The sequence below is a fragment of the Sturnira hondurensis genome, unplaced genomic scaffold (genome assembly GCF_014824575.4).
Source record: "Sturnira hondurensis isolate 20B ecotype Veracruz unplaced genomic scaffold, ASM1482457v3 Scaffold0007036, whole genome shotgun sequence".
In the NCBI taxonomy this organism is placed as follows: domain Eukaryota; kingdom Metazoa; phylum Chordata; class Mammalia; order Chiroptera; family Phyllostomidae; genus Sturnira; species Sturnira hondurensis.
The window spans coordinates 4,802,188-4,819,603 of record NW_028079667.1 but is presented as its reverse complement, the minus strand read 5'-3'; the positions used below and the strand labels follow the sequence as shown (position 1 = coordinate 4,819,603).

Sequence of the window (17,416 nt, the reverse complement as noted above, 5' to 3'; positions counted from 1 at the left end):
TGAGGGAATAAGGAAAGGCAAAAATAAAAATAAAAAAACAGCACCTTGGAGTTACTAAGGTAGCTTGAGGTATTATGAAAAAAAGTAGAAAAATTGTTTTTATAAAGGTTTTCAGGGTAGGGCACAAAAAGAGTTATTTTTATTTTAAAAATACATTGTATTGATTATGCTGTTACAGTTGTCCCAATTTTTTCCTCTTTGCCCCCCTCCACCTCTCACTCCCTCAAGCAATCCCCCCCACCATTGTTCATGTCCATGGATCATACCTCTAAGTTCTTTGGCTTCTCCATTTCCTATACTGTTCCTAACATCCCCCTGTCTATTCTGTACCTACCAATTTGTACTTCTTAATTCCTGCATCTTTTCCACCTTTCCCCTCCTTTCCCCTCCCAGCTGATAACCCTTCAAATGATCTCTATATGATTCTGTTTCTGTCTGCTTGTTGGCTTATTTAGTTTTTTAGTTTTAGTTCTTTATAGTTCTGAATTTATTGCCATTTTAATGTTCATAGTTTTGATATTCTTTTTCTTAAATAAGTCCCTTTAACATATAATATAATATAATAATGGCTTGGTGATTATGAACTCCTTTAGCTTTTCCTTGTCTGGGAAGCACCTTTTCTACCCTTCCATTATAAATAATAGCTTTGCTAGATAGAGTAATACGGGTTGTAGGTCCTTGCTTTTCATCACTTTGAATACCACTTGCCAGTCGCTTCTAGCCTACAAAATTCTTTGGAGAAGTCAGCTGACAGTCTTATGGAAACTCCTTTGTAGGTAAATACCTGCTTTTCTCTTGCTGCTTTTAAGATTCTCTCTTTGTCTTCAACTTTTGGTATTTAATTATGATGTGTCTTGGTGTGGTCCTCTTTTGGTTTCTCTTGTTTGGGACTCTCTGTTCTTCCTGGACTTGTATGTCTATTTCCTTCACCTTTTTTTAAATGCCCTGAATTCTAAAGTCAGGAAGTAAATGAAAATGAGAAAATAATTAAAAATAAAACCAAACCAAAACACAATATATTTGTAAATATATAAAAGTTGAAAATATTATAGCAATATTTTTGTTTTCTACCTTTTTTGTTCACAAGCAAAACACAGGTTATTTAAAAGTTAGTGCACTGACCTTATTACAAGTTTATTATCAAGAATAGGGATTCTCAATATCAAAAAGGTCTCAAGCATGACTGAGAAACAGAGAATAGTTCATGAAAATCATCTTTATTTTTCAAATGTTAGAAGACATAAGAAAATAGATATTAAACTGTTTTTAAAAGCAAAGTATATTCATTGAAATATTATTTAAATTCAACTCCCGGTGCTTACTTACTCATCTTATCAACACTTTTCTTGAAATACTCTCTTTACAGGACTTCTCTTTCCCCCTTCATTTTCTCACACTACTGGCTCTATCTCAGTCTCACTTGCTGAGTCCTTCTCATCATCCTGACCTCTCACTGTTGGGCCACTTCAGTTCCTGATCTCTGTTCCGTCTGCTCACTCCCTGGGTGATATCATTAAGTTCCACGGTCATAAATACTGTCTGATGAGTCCTCAGAGTCATACCTCCAGCCCTAACTTCTTCCACAAATGTGAGACTCATAAATTTAACTGCCTGCTTAGCATCTCTAGTTCATGTTCTAAACATAACTCTTGATTCCTCATAACCTGCTCTGTGCTCCTAAACCCCCTCCCTACCCCAGTTTTCTCTTAGTCAATGTTAGCTCCATTCTGTAGGTCAAAACACTTGGTCATCATTCTTAAATTCTTTCTTTCTACCATACGGCACATTCACCTCATCAGTGAATCCTGTTTGTTTAACTGCCTAAATAAATCCAGAATCCAGCCACATCTCACCACCTTCACAACTACTGTCTAATCTGGGCTACCAGGCCTTTCTTCCTCCATGGCTGACACCATCACAGTTTCTGCTTACTTCTGGCTGCTGGAAATCAGATTATTTGACTCAAAACATATTGCCAAGTCCTTACCATAGCCCACTAGATCTGTAAAATATAGTGACCATCTCTTATGTCCATTTCCCCTGCTTGCTTACTCCACTAGCAAAAATGTCGTCCTCACTGCTCCTAACTCGTGGCCTTTATACTTGCTCTCTTAGAATCCTCTGACCACACGTGGTCATTCACTCCTTGTCTTCATTCTTACTTCTGTTCCACTGTCAACTTGAGAGAAGCTTCTTGTTTCTAGTCTGTTTTGGTTTGCATTAAAAACTTTGATCTAAAAAAAATTATACCTCTCTCTGTCATTTTTGTCCCTCCCTTTATTTTCTTTTTTTTAGCAATTATCACCATCTGACAAATTACTTGTATGCATAAATATGTATCTGTGTAATTTGTTAAGTGATGTGAAATTAATGAAATTATTTTTCTGCCATGTCTCCAGATTTGTCATAAAACAACTAATGAGACAGGAGGGAGGTAGGGAGGGAGGGAGGAAGAAAAGCACAAACTTAGTTGTAAATGTGTCTCAGACCCTGGTTCCAGTATTCTATTTGTTTTTTTCTCTAGCCCACCCTTTTCTGGGGTTGACCAAATGATGACCTACAATTTGATTCTCAAAGGAATTGAAAAAATGGATTTTCCCAGAAAAATAACAAGACGACCGGAGGATTTGATTAGAAGACTTTGCAAGTGAGAATGACAGAAACTTCTTGTTTCTGGGGAAAGTGGGAAGGCTTTTTATTTCTGTTTTCACACATTTTAAATTAGGTGTATGTTTACTTATTTTTCTTTTACTTTTATCTGTAGCTAAATTTATTTAAAGTAAAATCATTTTCTGTTTTGCAGTCTATGCTGGGAGTTTGAGTTTATCTTATGTTTTAGAATTACAGTACCTAGTTATAATATAAAAGAGATTTAAAGCTTTCAGGTTACTTTAGGAATCATCTTTATCTGTTATAAAGCAAAATGGGACCACAAACCTTAGCTTAATAAAGGGATAATTAATTTACAATCTTACTACCTTAAGAGAAAATCAGTGGTGGTGATAAAATGTTACTATATGCCTTCTTTCAAGCTTCATTTTTTTAAAAAAAAGTACTCTTCTGGGTCTATTTTATTTTATTATTATTTTTATTTATTTTTTAAAAATATTTTATTTATTTATTTGTAGAGAGAGGGGAAGGAAGAGAGAAAGAGAGGGAGAGAAATATCAATGTGTGGCTGCCCCTCCTGTGTCCCCTACTGGGGACCTGGTCTGCAACCCAGGCATGTGCCCTGACTAGAATCGAATAGACAGCCCTTCGCCTCACAGTCCAGTGCTCAGTCCACTGAGCCACACCAGCCAGGGCTTATTTTGTTATTTTTTTGTTGAGGTATAATTGACATATAATATTACATTACTTTCACATGCACAATGCAGTGATTTGATATTTGTATACTTTGAAGAATGATTACCACAATAAGTTTAGTTACCACCCCTCACCATACAAAATTACAAAATATTTTTTCTTGTGACGAGAACTTTTAAGATTTACTCTCTTGGCATCTTTTAAATATGCACTACAATATTATTGACTATAGTCATCATGCTGTAGATTACATCACCATGACTTATTTATTATATGATGAGAAGTTTGGACCTCCTGGCCTCCTTTGCCCATTTTGTCTATTTCCACTCTACCTCCCCACTGGCAATCTCTGCTGTGTTCTCTGAAACTATGAGTTCTCTTTTGTTTGTTTATTTGTTTTCTTTTAGATTCCATACATAAGTGACATTCTACAGTATTTGTCTTTCTCTGGCAGACTTATTTCACTTGGCCTAATACCTTCAGGGTCCATCTATGTTGTTATAAATGGCAAGATTTCAAATGTTTAATTTTTATGGCTGAATAGTGTGTATGTGTGTCTGTCTCTCTGTCTGTCTATAAATGGATATTACATTCTGTCCAATACTTTTTCTGCATCTGTTGAGATGATGGTATGATTTTTATCCTTCATTCTGTTAATGTGGTATTTCACATTGATTTTCAGATGTTAAACCATCTTTGCACCACTGGAATAAATCTTACCTGATCATGGTGCATGTTTTGTTTGCTAATACTTTGTTGAGAATTTTACATCTATGTTCATCAGGGATGTTAGCCTACAATTTTTATACATGTATGTCCTTGTCTGGTTTTGGTATCAGGGTAATCCTGGGTTCATAAAATGAGTTTGGAAGAATTCCCTTCTCTTCAGTTTATTAAAAGAGTTTGAGAAGTTTAGGTATTACATCATCTTTTGAAACAATTGATAGAATTTACCTATGAAGCCATCTGGCCCTGGGCTTTTGTTTGTTGAGAGGTTTTGATTACTGATTTGATCCTCGTATTAATGATCAGTTTATTCAGATTTTCTTTTATGTGTATGTGTGTTATTCAGTCTTGGGATATTGTATGTTTCTAGGAATTTGTCTGTTTCTTCTAGGTATGCAATTCATTGGTGTATAATTGTTCATAGAACTCTCTTAAGATCCTTTTCATTTCTGTGGTATCAATTATAGCTTCTCTTTCCACTTCTGATTTTAATTATTGGAGCTTTTTTTTCTTTTTATCTTGTTGAGTTTAGCTAAAGATTTGTCAACTTTATCTTTTCATAGAATCAGAGTTTAGTTTTGTTGATTGTTTCTATTGTTTTTTTAGTCTCTGTTTCTTTCTCTCTTTTTTTTGCTATGATCTTTATTCTTTCCTTCTTCCTACTAACTTTTGACTTTGTTCTTCTTTTGATGGTTCCTTTGGGTGTGAAGTTAGATTATTTATTTGGGATTTTTTTGTTTCTTGAGGCAGGCCTATATCCTTATGATTTTCTCTCTTAGAATTAATTTTTCTTTGTCCTCTAGATTTTGGCAAGTTGTATTTCTATTTTCATTTGTTTCAAGATATTTTTTATTTTTACTTGAATTTACTCATTGACCCATTGGTTGTTCAGTAGTATGTTGTTTAGTCTCCACATATTTATGATTTTTCCAGTTTTCTTCTTGTGATTGATTTCTAGTTTCATACCATTGTGGTCAGAAAAGATGCCTGATATGATTTCAGTCTTCTCTAAATTTATTGAGACTTGTTTTGTGCCCTATCATATGATCCATCCCTTAGAAGTTCCATGTGCATTTGGGAAGAATGTGTATACTGCTTCTTGTGGATGGGATTTTCTGTAAATATCTAACAAGCCCATCTGGTCTAATGTGTCCTCTGTGTGGACCACACATGCCTGATGTTTTTAGCAAGCAGTGGGGGAGTGTGGGGCCAGGGTCCACCTGCTAGATTTTGTCTGGCTGCAGGAGAGCTCTGGGGTGGGGCATGCTCTCCAGCACTGTCAAGGTGGAGGTAGAGGGCAAAAATGGCACCTGCCAGCACCTCCGTTCAGGAGAGTGTCTCAACAGGCCCCTGCCTCTCCAGCAGACACTTTGAGATTAGCAAATGCATTTCCTTTACAGCCTATGCACTTTTCAAACTGGTACTTTTGTACTGGTCCCTGGGGTAAATGAGTCTGTGTGCCAGCCCTTAACAGAAATATCTCAGTTCCCCACAGCCCTTTAAGCTTCCTAAATGTGAGCCTTATTTATTTTCAGAGTTAGACATTTTGGGGGTTCATCTCTCTATTGAGGCTCCCAAGGGTTGGGCTGTCTGATGTTGGGTAGGAGCCCCTTCTTCCTCAGGAAGAAGATTTGGATTTTTGAGATCCCTCCCAGTTGTCGGTTGCCATACTAGGAGTAGAGTTTTGGGTGAGACCGTGTCTGTGTGTCTCCTACCCACCTTGATGTGGCCCTTCTACCATATGTTGTGAGAGAGCAGTTCAGCTACTTTTCAGGTCTTTTTCAGAGAGAATTGTCCCATAGGTAGTTATAGATTTGATGTGTCCAAATTTCTATTTACTATTAAAAATCATTTATTGGAGAACAGAAGAGTTATTGAGTAAATGAATGAATGAATAAAGAAATGTAAAATTTTAATTTAAAATTTACTTAAGCATAGTTATTATAAACTGTTCTTTAAAAATATTGTCATTTTAGGCAAAATCCAACAGAAAGGCTGGGAAATCTGAAGAATGGAATCAATGACATTAAGAAACACAGGTACATAGTTACTTCTTTGCCCAGAAATATATAGAAATTTATATAAAATGATAGTAATCTTGAAGCTTCTCTTAGTAAACCATAAGGATTTCTTTATAGGCTCTCAGTTTTTACCTTTTTGGTGCTTTTATATTTAATTTGTATTCTACTAGATTCAGTCACAATAATCAACCTCAAAATGACTTCTCTAAATCTGGAAATTCATATCAAGAGTGGATGAAGTTTAAAACAAGTTATAAAATCACATCTTCAAGTTGTAACAACTTAATTTTTATCCACTGCTATCTTAATTATTATTTAAAATATCAACTTGGAGTCTATAAATGAATTTTCTAATTTTCACATTTGATTTTTGATTAAAGTAGAATATAATTATTGTTATCAATATTCAAGAGAACAGCTGAGCTAAAGTAGCCACTAAATAGTATTGTATTTTGTTATTTTTAATATTATATATCAATATTAAATATAATTTTTCTTTAACCAGCATTTCAAAATCTGAAGCTTCATGTTTTATTTTAGTTTTTTGGGTAAAGTACACTGATTTCAAAACTTCAATCTTTTGTCTTTATGCAGTAATTTAACATGGACCTTTTCAGTTCTGTGAATTTCTTAATTTGTCAGTTAGAACCATAGATAACTTCTGTAAGATATCCTTTCTTAATTTGTTATATATATGAAAGTTGAAGCCTTCAGGATTGTTTTTTTAAATCAATGGCTATTTAAATCCTGCAATCCCCAAGATGTTTTTATTTTGCTTATGATTTGCGCATATAATATACCACCTATTGCTAGTTTAAAAAACCAATGTGGGAATTTCATTACTGAGAACTGTTGAGCACATTGACATGTTCACTTTCAGACATGAAAACACCTCTCAGTATTGCATTGCTCCCTGGATTGTTTTTACTGAAGAATTAAGGGCACATCAATACAGTGTGAAAACAAAGGGAGAGATGCTGCTGGATAGAAGCACTGCTCATTTTCTGAACATGGGCAGTGCAGCTGCCAACCCTGCTCTATCTATTCATGAACTTTCTTGAAATAAAGCCATGTATTCAACATTGTCAATTCAGAGAGGGCTCTGCCTTAAGGGTATACTAGGGAAGGAGAGAGGGAGAGAGAGGCACATCTGTGGGTTTTATAAACATGAAAATGTTTAGAGTATTTTATTGTTCTTTGTCATCTTTAGGATTGCCTTCAGTGTAAAGTTCATTACTCGTCTTAGGTTCCAGTTTATCTTCCTTCCTACAAGCTGTTATCACAATATCTTACCTCATTATAACACGGCACGTAAACGCACCGTTCATGTGGAACAAACAAGTGTCCTGTCAATTAAAGTTATCCTTTTAATATATTTTTCTCACTTATTTCATTATAGAAGCATCTTCATGTTATTCTTTGGGGTAATTGGGAAATAGAGTGATATCATTGTTAATTGGCTCCAGTTTTATTTTGTACTTATTTACCTGAGGCTCATTTAAATGTAACTGTCAAATTGTGATTGGGTGTGCATGCAAATTGATGCCAGAGAATTTTCTCACCTCAGCATGATAATGAAGAATTTTGAATTTTCTTCCCTGTAGGAATTAATTTGCCCACGCTTTTGAACAGGCAGGATGTTTTTTGCGATATGTCTGGGTGGTCAGATTACAATGTGTAGGGTAGAGTTCACTACTAAGATGTGCCAGATTTACAGTGACTTATGGTCAGCTCAGAGTCATCAAACACATTATTTTATGCTATTTTCATGGTGCTTTTAAAATAAAAAGTTGGCACAGGGAGGCCTGAAAAATAGATCTCTCTCTCTGCCTTCAAAAAGGAGAATTCTAAAACCTTCTACAAGTCCCCAAAGTTTATAGCTATCTACCCAGTAGGCTCTTGGAATTAAAAACAAACAAACAAACTTAAACATTTGCCATCAGCTTTCCCCATTCTTCTCTAAATAACTTTTATTTTTTCTTAGAGAACTATTCCCTTTAACTTTGTATTTAAAACAGTACAGTAAAACACACCACATAGTTATATGTTTGCCCATTCTGTCTTAAATCATCTTCCCTAAAAATAGAATTCCTCCCTTCCCTATTTGTGAGCTAACTTACAAACCAGACACCAATTTTGTCTCCCCACACCTTTCTGAAAAAAAAAGAGATGATATACTTGTATGGTACAATTAAATCTTTCCTGCTAGGTAGAGGAATAATTTGTTTCGAGTGCCTTCACATTACCTTTAATATTTCTAGTCTCTAAAATTACTTTCAAGAATGGCTTCTACAAGCCTTCCAAAATGAAGAAGCAATTTATGTGCTGTTGCTGCTAATATTTCTCTGGTGAATATTTTTTGCACAGGAGTGCATGCTGGCACTCGCATCACTTAAAATACTGTTAGTGTCAAAAGGCCAAGTGCTAAGTGAATAGCCACTCATGTTAAGTAAATACTGCTGCAAGTCAAGTTGTAGCAAGTGCTCAGCAAGAAATGTATAGGCTCTTTGACTCAATACAGTCACAGTAATGATTTTTATTAATATTTATGGAGTCGCTTCTTGGAAGAGAGGATTGTAAAATATGTTAAAAGGAATTGTGGCAGTGTTTGGTGGCAAGGGAAAAGAATCCACAGAACTGTGAGCCTAGAAATCCCTAAAAATGGAGCATCAGTCTGTGCAAAGAAGCTGATGGTGGATCCAGGAGAGGACGCCTGTGGTTTCGTAGTGAGGACGGGGGGACTGCACGGCTGGGTTGCTGCGTGGCTCCCACTCTTTGTCTAGTGTCTCAGCAGCTTATACCAACATGGCATTTTGGGTGAAGAATGAAACCTGAACTGGAATGTACTAGAACCAGCCCCTTCTGTTTTTTGCGCTTTTTCTCTTGCTACACTTAGACTTGGAATGAGCAATCCAGTCAAGGACTGAACCAACACAAACAGCAGGGGTGAACAAGATTGAGAAGGGTGGAAGGGCATAATCTGTGGTGTGGCCAACAGATGGGGGAGTGTGACAGCTTTTAAAGTCTTCCTTGCTTTCAGTCTCACACCTCACCACCCTCTGTCCCATGCTGTCCCCTATTGCCATTCTCCAGATGTCAGCCTTGGAGTGGAACAGGGAGTGGAACAACAGGGAAATCTAGGCTGATTACTGGGCAAGTGGTAAGTGCTCCGTGAGGTTAGTGGGCATGGGTTTAGTGTGAGACCGGACAGCTAGCACACTGACCACATTGCTGTCAGGGAGCAGACAACAAAATGGATTGACAGATAGCTGACATGCTAATAGTTTTCAGGCAAGTAATATTTCTCTGTGCTTTCCTCATTTTTCAGGTGGTTAAATGGTTTTAACTGGGAGGGACTGAAAGCTCGGAACCTTCCATCACCTTTACGAAGAGAGGTATGGTATCTACTATATTACTCTCATAATTTTTTGCATGCATTTGTTTTTGTAAACAGATTTTAAGGATGTGTGTGTTTGTGTAACACGTTTTAGATTTGTATAATAGTATTTTAGAATTAAGTTAAAAATGCCATAATAGTTATGATTACAGGAACTAAATGATATTACCTTTTTAGTGGGCATTAGTTCAGCTCTCAGGAATCAATTACATATAAATCTATTACCTCGAGTTGTCAGTGTGTTAGGCTGACAGATGGCTCTAGAAATATAGTATGAACCATATAGGTTATTTGAAATTGTCTCGTAGTCACATTGAAAGAGGTAAGAAGAAATAGGTGAAATTAATTTGAATTACTATCTAAAATATTATCATTTCAATAGATAATCAACATAAAATATTAATGAGGTGTCATTGTTATTTTTTTATACTAAGTTTTCACAGTCCCAAGTGGTTACGCTCTCAGCACGTCAGTTTGGACTAGCTGCATTTCAAGTTCTCGGTCACCCTGTGGAGCTGATTGGACAGACGGCTTTAGAGAAAACAGAATATTTGCAAACTTAGGGGGAAGGATGACCCAAGAATGACCTGGGTCAACACCCTGCAAATGTCACACTGTCCTCTGGTTAGAGGATTTCAGAGATCTGTCTCTGCTTGTGTATTTTTAGATTGACCTCTGAATTTTTCATACATTTAAGTTGTTGTGGAGAATATGATTTCTAGGATGCAGGAAATATCAAAATGTTAAAGTAATCTGCTACTGTTACTTTACCCCTTTAAATATATCCAATGTAATGTAACTATCACTGAGATTTAGTACCAATCAGACATTAAAAAACACAGATAGAAAATTATATCATACCTTTTTCTCTGAATTTATATTTTCACATCACCATTCCATTTTCCTTCAAAATGTCATTCTAATATAAAATATTTGTATGCTTGGCAATCTTTAGTCAATCATTCTTTAAATGCCTTTCAATTATGGTTTTATAAATTTTAGAATTCCTATGACAATAGAATTTCTTTGGCAACACAAATATTTCTTCTAGATTCAGTTATGATTATAATTTTATAGCATGCAGTGTCAAATAACATAAATATATTACAAAACTTTGAAGTTGTTATTAAATGATTTTTATGAAGATAATATTTAATGTACTTGTGGATAAATTTTACTTATTTAAAAATGATCTCAGACTTCACATCAATTTTATTCATTTTAAAAATCATGTAGATGCAAGTGGTAAGAGTTTTGTTCACATACATAAGTACAGGAGAGTGGAGCGTTTTATAATAGCAATGGTACTTTGAACGCCTAAGTGACTTCCCCGTCCTCCCCAAACACATTATGATCTATCACAAATAGTATTTTAATGATCTATCAGCTGATAATTCAATCAGCTACTTCTTACATTTGTTGGAAAGTAAAGATTTGGAAACCACATAATTTGCAAAAGAGTCATTTCGCTCTTTCAAGAGTCAATGGTATTTTGAGTTGTTCTTTTGTTTGGCATTCTGGAAATTTTATCTGGTCAATTAATTATATAAAAATTCAAAGTTGGTAAGAAACTTTTATCAAGTGAAAGGATTCTGGAAAATTTTGATTTTTTAAAGTATCTGCTGTCGTTTTTTCTTTTAGAAGTAGAAGGCCAGGTAGCTTCTACTGCATGTAATCCAGTCACCTGAACCATTTGGTCCAAGTCCAGAGGGGAGATCTCATGAGGCTGAGAACATGACTCAGAAATGACAGTTGGTCACCTTTTCCTTATATGTAACTTACCAGTAGTTGCAGTTCAACGTCTGTGGTCAGATATGGAAAGCATCGCTGGAATGTTACAGCATGCTCAGTGAACATCATTCTTACCTTTGCTTTAATCCTTTCCCCATTAGCTCAGTGGACCCACAGATCACAGCTACTTTGACAAGTATCCTCCTGAAAAGGGAGTGCCTCCAGATGAGCTGTCAGGCTGGGATAAAGACTTCTGACAGAAAAAAAAGGTGAACACTGCCTGTCTACTAGAGAAGAGGATGGAGAGCACCAATAATCCAGTACTGACGATTTCTCTCTTTGGACTATTAGGGTATCTGTTGGAAGACCATTGGGAAAGGAAGTCCCTGCTCATGAGCTGGGGTGGATGATAGTAGGTACAGAGGTGGTTCTGAATGACAATGTCTTATTTAGATGCTGCAAATTATTCATGTCATTCTGTTTTTTGTTTTTCTCAAGTGTCGAAGGCTGTTCTATTCTCTGCACAGTCAGAGCCATTTTTGTAGAAGGGGTGCAGTGTTCTCTGCAATCTATTGCCCTACCCCCATCACATCCCTCTCCTTTGAGTCCTAATAAGGTTTCATAGTGTCTTGTCCTTGAACAACTAAGTCACGCCAATGGTGTCAAGAAGAAGCGTGAATTTTGGAAGATTTCACCTGCTCTCAACAACTCCATATAAGCATTGTGGCATCTAAAATTCGCAGTTTGCAGAAATCTTGGGAGTCAAAAGAGGCTCTTGACTTTTACTTGTGTTCAACCTAGAAATGGGTTAATGTGCTTCTGATATTAGTCTGGGGAAAGGCAAGTTTGAGTATTTTAGTCAGTGGCACTGCTCCCTAAAATAAATGAGTTCATTAATCCAACAAGGTAAATATATTCTATTGGAGAACTTAAAAAATAAACAAAGCGAAAAGTACTTTTCGTTCCCCTGTGACCAGCTGTGATAACTTGGAAAGTTTCCAAAGCATTGTTAAAGGTGGTTTTAATGTGCAGTTACGTAATGGGCTTTTGAAAGGGTTTTATCTTATAGATTAAGTATTTTTACAATCAAAGTAGAAATCACGCAGATAAAAAATTGTGAAGGCTTTTCCTTCCCATTAAATATGAAGGAGAGCAAAGTCTGATAGGTAAGGTTGCTGACTCAGAAACTCTGAGATATTTTGTCCACTTCTGTGATTGTTGCTATTCATAAACCAAGAGTAAAGACTAAGCGCAGTTAATTTTTAATGAAGATCCCATTGGTAAACGTTGATGCACTGTAATCACTGTTGGCATTAGTTTGTTACGGCAGGCAAGGTGCTGGAGAATGCTGGGGCTTTAGAAGTGAAAGGCTCATCTAGCATCTGCCCTCCTCCCGTCTCCCCCACGCAGTCTTCCAAATAACCGAGAGAGCAGTTTAGTAGCTGTGGCTGGCAGGGCCTAAGAACTGTACTAGGAAATGTTTCCGTGTATCAGCCGGGATTACGTCCTCACCCTCCTTCCAAAACAGATAGGAAGCAGACTTTCTCTGTATCTTTTTGACCTGGGAGAGTAAAAATACCATTAAGTTAGTGCACAATTCAAACTTCTGGCTACATTTTCATATCCAAATTTCCTATGGGACGAGCATCCTCTCCCCATACCCCACCACATTTTCTCCATTTAAAGAGAGTCAGCTACATGCCTCCTAAAGAGTTAAACCAGATGAGAGAAGCCCAACACAAGAAGGTGCATCCTTAACAAATTGAATTTTCACATTTAGAATCCTTTTGCTGAACCAAAGAAATTTTGTTTCCTGGAGTAGTATTTTTAAACATTATGTATTGTACATAGAAAAAAAAAACATTTTTAATAGGATAAACATAACCTGCTTAATGAATTTCTAAGATTTTTTAAAGATTTTTATTTGCATTTGGTTTGTAAGCACTGTAAGTTTTTCCATGTATATATTTTTAAATTACTCACCAAAATGTAGGTAATTTATGTATTGGATCGATATTACAATTGTACAGTTATATTAGCAATGATGTTCCTAAAAGAGATCAAGAGTTGTAATTCAAGAGAGACTTGCATATATACAAATAAAAACTGACTTAGTTTACTACAGGTATTTTGCCTGTGACTAGCCATATCAATATGTAACATTCACGTGTGATTTTATTGTGTTTCTTTAGAGTGTTTTTGAAAAATGGAGAGATGAGAGCTTGAACTACCATATAGTCCCCATTTCACTATTTCCTAGCTGGGTGACCTTGGCAAAATGACTTCATTTCTTTGAGTCCTAGCTTTCTTGCCTATAGAAAAAAGCACAGTAAAGTAATACCTACTTCAGAGGCCTGTGTGGGGGATTAAATAAGCGACCTAGAGCGCTCTTCGGTGAAGGCTGTGAAGAGATCAATGCTACCTAGAGGGGAGCTGCTGCCACTATCTCCGTTCGAATTAAAGAGCCTTAATAACCTTTTAGTGCAGAACCATATGTATCATTTGTATCTATATGCACAATTGTATCAATTAAATCCATGATCTACCTTTTCTTTCTCTTTTAAATCAATGGTTGATCAAGAGCTGGTGTATAAGTTGAAGAGTTAACCCTTACCAAAATGAAGTGCTTTAATAAGAGCTCACTAAATATATAAATTTAATTTTTTTAATGAATTAAGGATATGTATTTTATTTCTTCCTTAGGATGTACAGAAAATGATCCTACTATATACAAACTTATTATATTCCTAGCTGTTAAATCACTCTTACTCTTGCTTTTCTAGGTGCAAAGTTAATTTTTCATTCTTGAGCCTCTCCTCTGTGGGGCCAGCTTTGCATGACTGTAGTTGCTTAACCTTTTCTCCAAATTTGAAATGTCTGGAGGGAAGAGGATGTAGTGGTGAAAAGTAAGAGATCTGGTACCAGAAAGATCTGGGTTTAAGAAGCTAGATTCTTAAAAGATCTCTTTTAAGAATCTAGCTTTGTTCAGATCTGCGTGACTTTGAAAAACAAACCACATCCCTATTCATCTATCACTCAGAGATGCACAAGGAAAGCTTTTAAACATTGGCCGGCATCTAATTACTTGTAGGTCACTGAAAATAACCCTTTGGAAATGGATACATACATTTAGTTCTTATGGCATAATAATAATAATAAATCCATGCTCTTTATTGCTAGGCATTGTACTAGGGATATTTGCATCTGTTATCTTATTTGCATACGATTCTAAAATAATTATAAACACATTGACAATGGACTGCTCTTAAAGCTAAATATAGACCTCAAATATGCATTTCATTCACAATTTAATTGTGATGTTTTTACATGGCTCAATTCCACTTACTATGACTATGTAACAAATTGCCCCACAACTTAGTCACTTGGAACAATCATTTTATTACTCCTCTAGATTCTCTGGGTCAGGAACTTGAACAGCACATGGCGAGGATGACTCTTCTCTCTGCCAGAGTACCTGGGCCATCAGGTGGAGAGACTCAAAGACTGGGTTACTCAATGGCTGGGAGCTAGAATCACCTGAAGGCTTGTTTACCCATGTATCTGGAGCCCAGGCTGGAACTATTCAGAGACGGGAACAGCTGAAACAGGGTGCCTGTACATGTCCTTTCCTTGGCTAAGAGTCCTCACATCACGGTGTCCTTAATCCAGTCAGTACTACGCTTTATGATCCAGCCTTGGAGTCATCCAGCATCACGTCCACCATACTCTGTTGGTGGGAACCCAAGCCCACCCAGATTTGAGAAGAGGGAATAGAGGCTCCATTTGTTAATGAAGGGGATTTCAAAGAATTAGCAAGCAAGTCTTAAAAATGCCATGGCCCATTTTCTGGCCACCAATTACTTATCTTACTGCCATTTGCAAAATAAATTTATTCCCTTCGTAGAGCCTCCCTAAAAATGTCATCTCATTATACCATCAGGGCCCAGGAACTCACCATATAAATCCATTCAGGTGGGCATGAGGCTTCTCAGGTGTAATTCTCTGGATATATTCCTTTAGGTCCAAAAGCCTGGGAATGGAGTAGAATTAAGTCATCTATCCTCACACTCACAGCGTAGAATGGGGAGGCAGTCCCAGAAGAACCATAACAGACTGCTGCTGTCAGTGAGGGGGAGCTGGGAGGCACATCTGAGCCGTGGTTACTTTGTTCTAGGGTGTGGCTGGTATTTAAAACTGAACAGACGTCTTAGCCTGTTTTCTGCTCCGGAATGTTTGATGGTAGAGATGCCTCTTCTTTATCTCTGTCCCTTTATTCCAAGCTGATACATTTCCTTTAAAAATTTTGTGAATTTCCAATTCATATTCATGATTCACTACATCAGACAAAAGCTATGCTCACAAATCTTTTCTGTGATGATGTGTGAAAAACGATTCTTAGACATTCTGTGTTTTAAAAGAGAGGGTATGCATAGCACATGCTTAAGATGCTCTGGAGGCCTTCGGTCTGTTAGGAAGGGCGTGGCAGGCTCCCACAATTCCTGCTTATGGTATTCATGCCACTTTATAATCCTCTCCTGGAGTATTGACTGAAACTAATGACTTCCTTCCAACAAACAGAATGTAATAACATTGGTGGGTATCCCTTCTGAAGCTAGGTTACCACGTGATCTGTTTCTGTGCTCCTTACCCTTCTTGCTCTCTCACTTGCTCTGATGGCAGCTAGTTTGCCATGATACGGCTTCTCTGTGGACAGGCCCACGTGGCAAATATCTGAGGGAGCCTCTGGCCAACAGCCAACGAGGAAACGAGGCCCTTGGTCCCACAACATGGGGTGCGTTGAATCCTGCCAACCACCACAGGAGGGAACTTGGAAGCAGATTGTCCACTAGGCAGGCCTCCAGGTGAAACTGGAGCCCTGGCCAGCACCTGAAGAGGCAATGAGCCACAGGAGCCAGATAAACAACACCCAAGTTCCCGACTCACAGAAACTGTGAGATAAGACGTTGTTTAAAATTACCTAGTAGGAAAGGAAAGACAGACACGAGGTGAGGGAAGCGAGAGCAAAACGGACATAAGAGGACAAACTGGAATTTTGAGGAAAATCTGAATGTGTGAGGGCAAACCAGAACCCATGAGGACCAACTGGAACTTGAGTCGGCCTTTCTTGGTTTCCAGAACGAGATCAGATGGGCGGCCTGCAGGATAAGTCGGCATGTTTCACATATTCCTAGCTTGGGATTTTGCAGACGCAGAAGGAGCAACATGTCTGGAGATGGAGGCACCACAGACCTGGCTGCTGCCCTTCACCAGTAGGTGAGTGAGCAGACCAGTCGCAATGTGCATTGGACTGTAACAGCGCTTGGTCTTTCCCCTGGCCTCCAGAGTATAATTATGGCTGCTACTCACTTTTGCATTTTAGGTCTTATTCAAATTTCCCTTGTAGCAAAGTGGAACTCAGAACCGTACCGAGAAGGGAATTCTGGAAGACTTCTTTATGACTTAGCTAAACTGACACAGGACAAAGTCATTCAAGTTCAAAACTAGTGAAATATATAATATATAAAATCCTTATGTAATTCATTTAGTTTTAATTTTTAAGTAATGAGGTTTCCTTCTTCTCTTTCTACCTAATATTTATCAAAGTGTACATGGAGCACAGGCCACACGACTCAGGTGAAGGCAGCATAACAATCTGTCTCAGGTAATTTAGAGTCAAGCTCTAAATTGCATTAGAGCTGAAGCATTTTCTTCTTTTTAAAAAGATTTTATTGCCCTGGCTGGTGTAGCTCAGTGGATTGAGCACGGGCCTGTGAGCCACACGATCATGGTTCGATCCCCAGTCAGGGCACATGCCTGGGTTGCAGGCCAGTTCCCAGCAGGAGACTCACGAGAGGCAACCATACATTGATATTTTTCTCCTTCTCTCCTTCCCTTCCCCTCTAAAGATAAATAAATAAAATATACATAAAAATATTTTATTTATATATTTTTAGAGAGGGGAGAAGAGAGAGAAAGAGAGGGAGAGGAATATCAATATGGGGTTACCTCTCGTGCGCCCCCTACTGGAGACCTGGCCAGCAACCCAGGCATGTTCTCTGACTGGGAATTGAACCAGTGACCCTTTGGTTCACAGGCCCGCACTTAGTCCACTAAGCCACACCACACAGGGAAGAGCCGAAGCATTTTCAATTTTGGAAGATACAAAACCAAGGTATTTTTCTTTAATTGTTGGTTACTAAATTAGAAATGATAATGAAATGTGACGTGAGATTTG

At 37.4% G+C, this 17,416-nt stretch overlaps 1 protein-coding gene across 2 annotated transcripts in view; it reads left to right on the top strand.

Moving 5' to 3' along the window:
- Positions 1-13,297, top strand: part of PRKG2 (protein kinase cGMP-dependent 2) — an 86,173-nt gene extending 72,876 nt beyond the window's left edge. For both annotated transcript variants that reach the window (XM_037051039.1, XM_037051040.1), the window contains 4 exons: positions 2,525-2,647; positions 6,009-6,071; positions 9,382-9,448; positions 11,343-13,297. In XM_037051039.1, coding sequence (XP_036906934.1) covers positions 2,525-2,647; positions 6,009-6,071; positions 9,382-9,448; positions 11,343-11,438 — 349 coding nt within the window. In that variant the 3' untranslated portion in view covers positions 11,439-13,297. The remainder of the gene's footprint in view (positions 1-2,524; positions 2,648-6,008; positions 6,072-9,381; positions 9,449-11,342) is intronic.
- Positions 13,298-17,416: the final 4,119 nt, after the last annotated feature.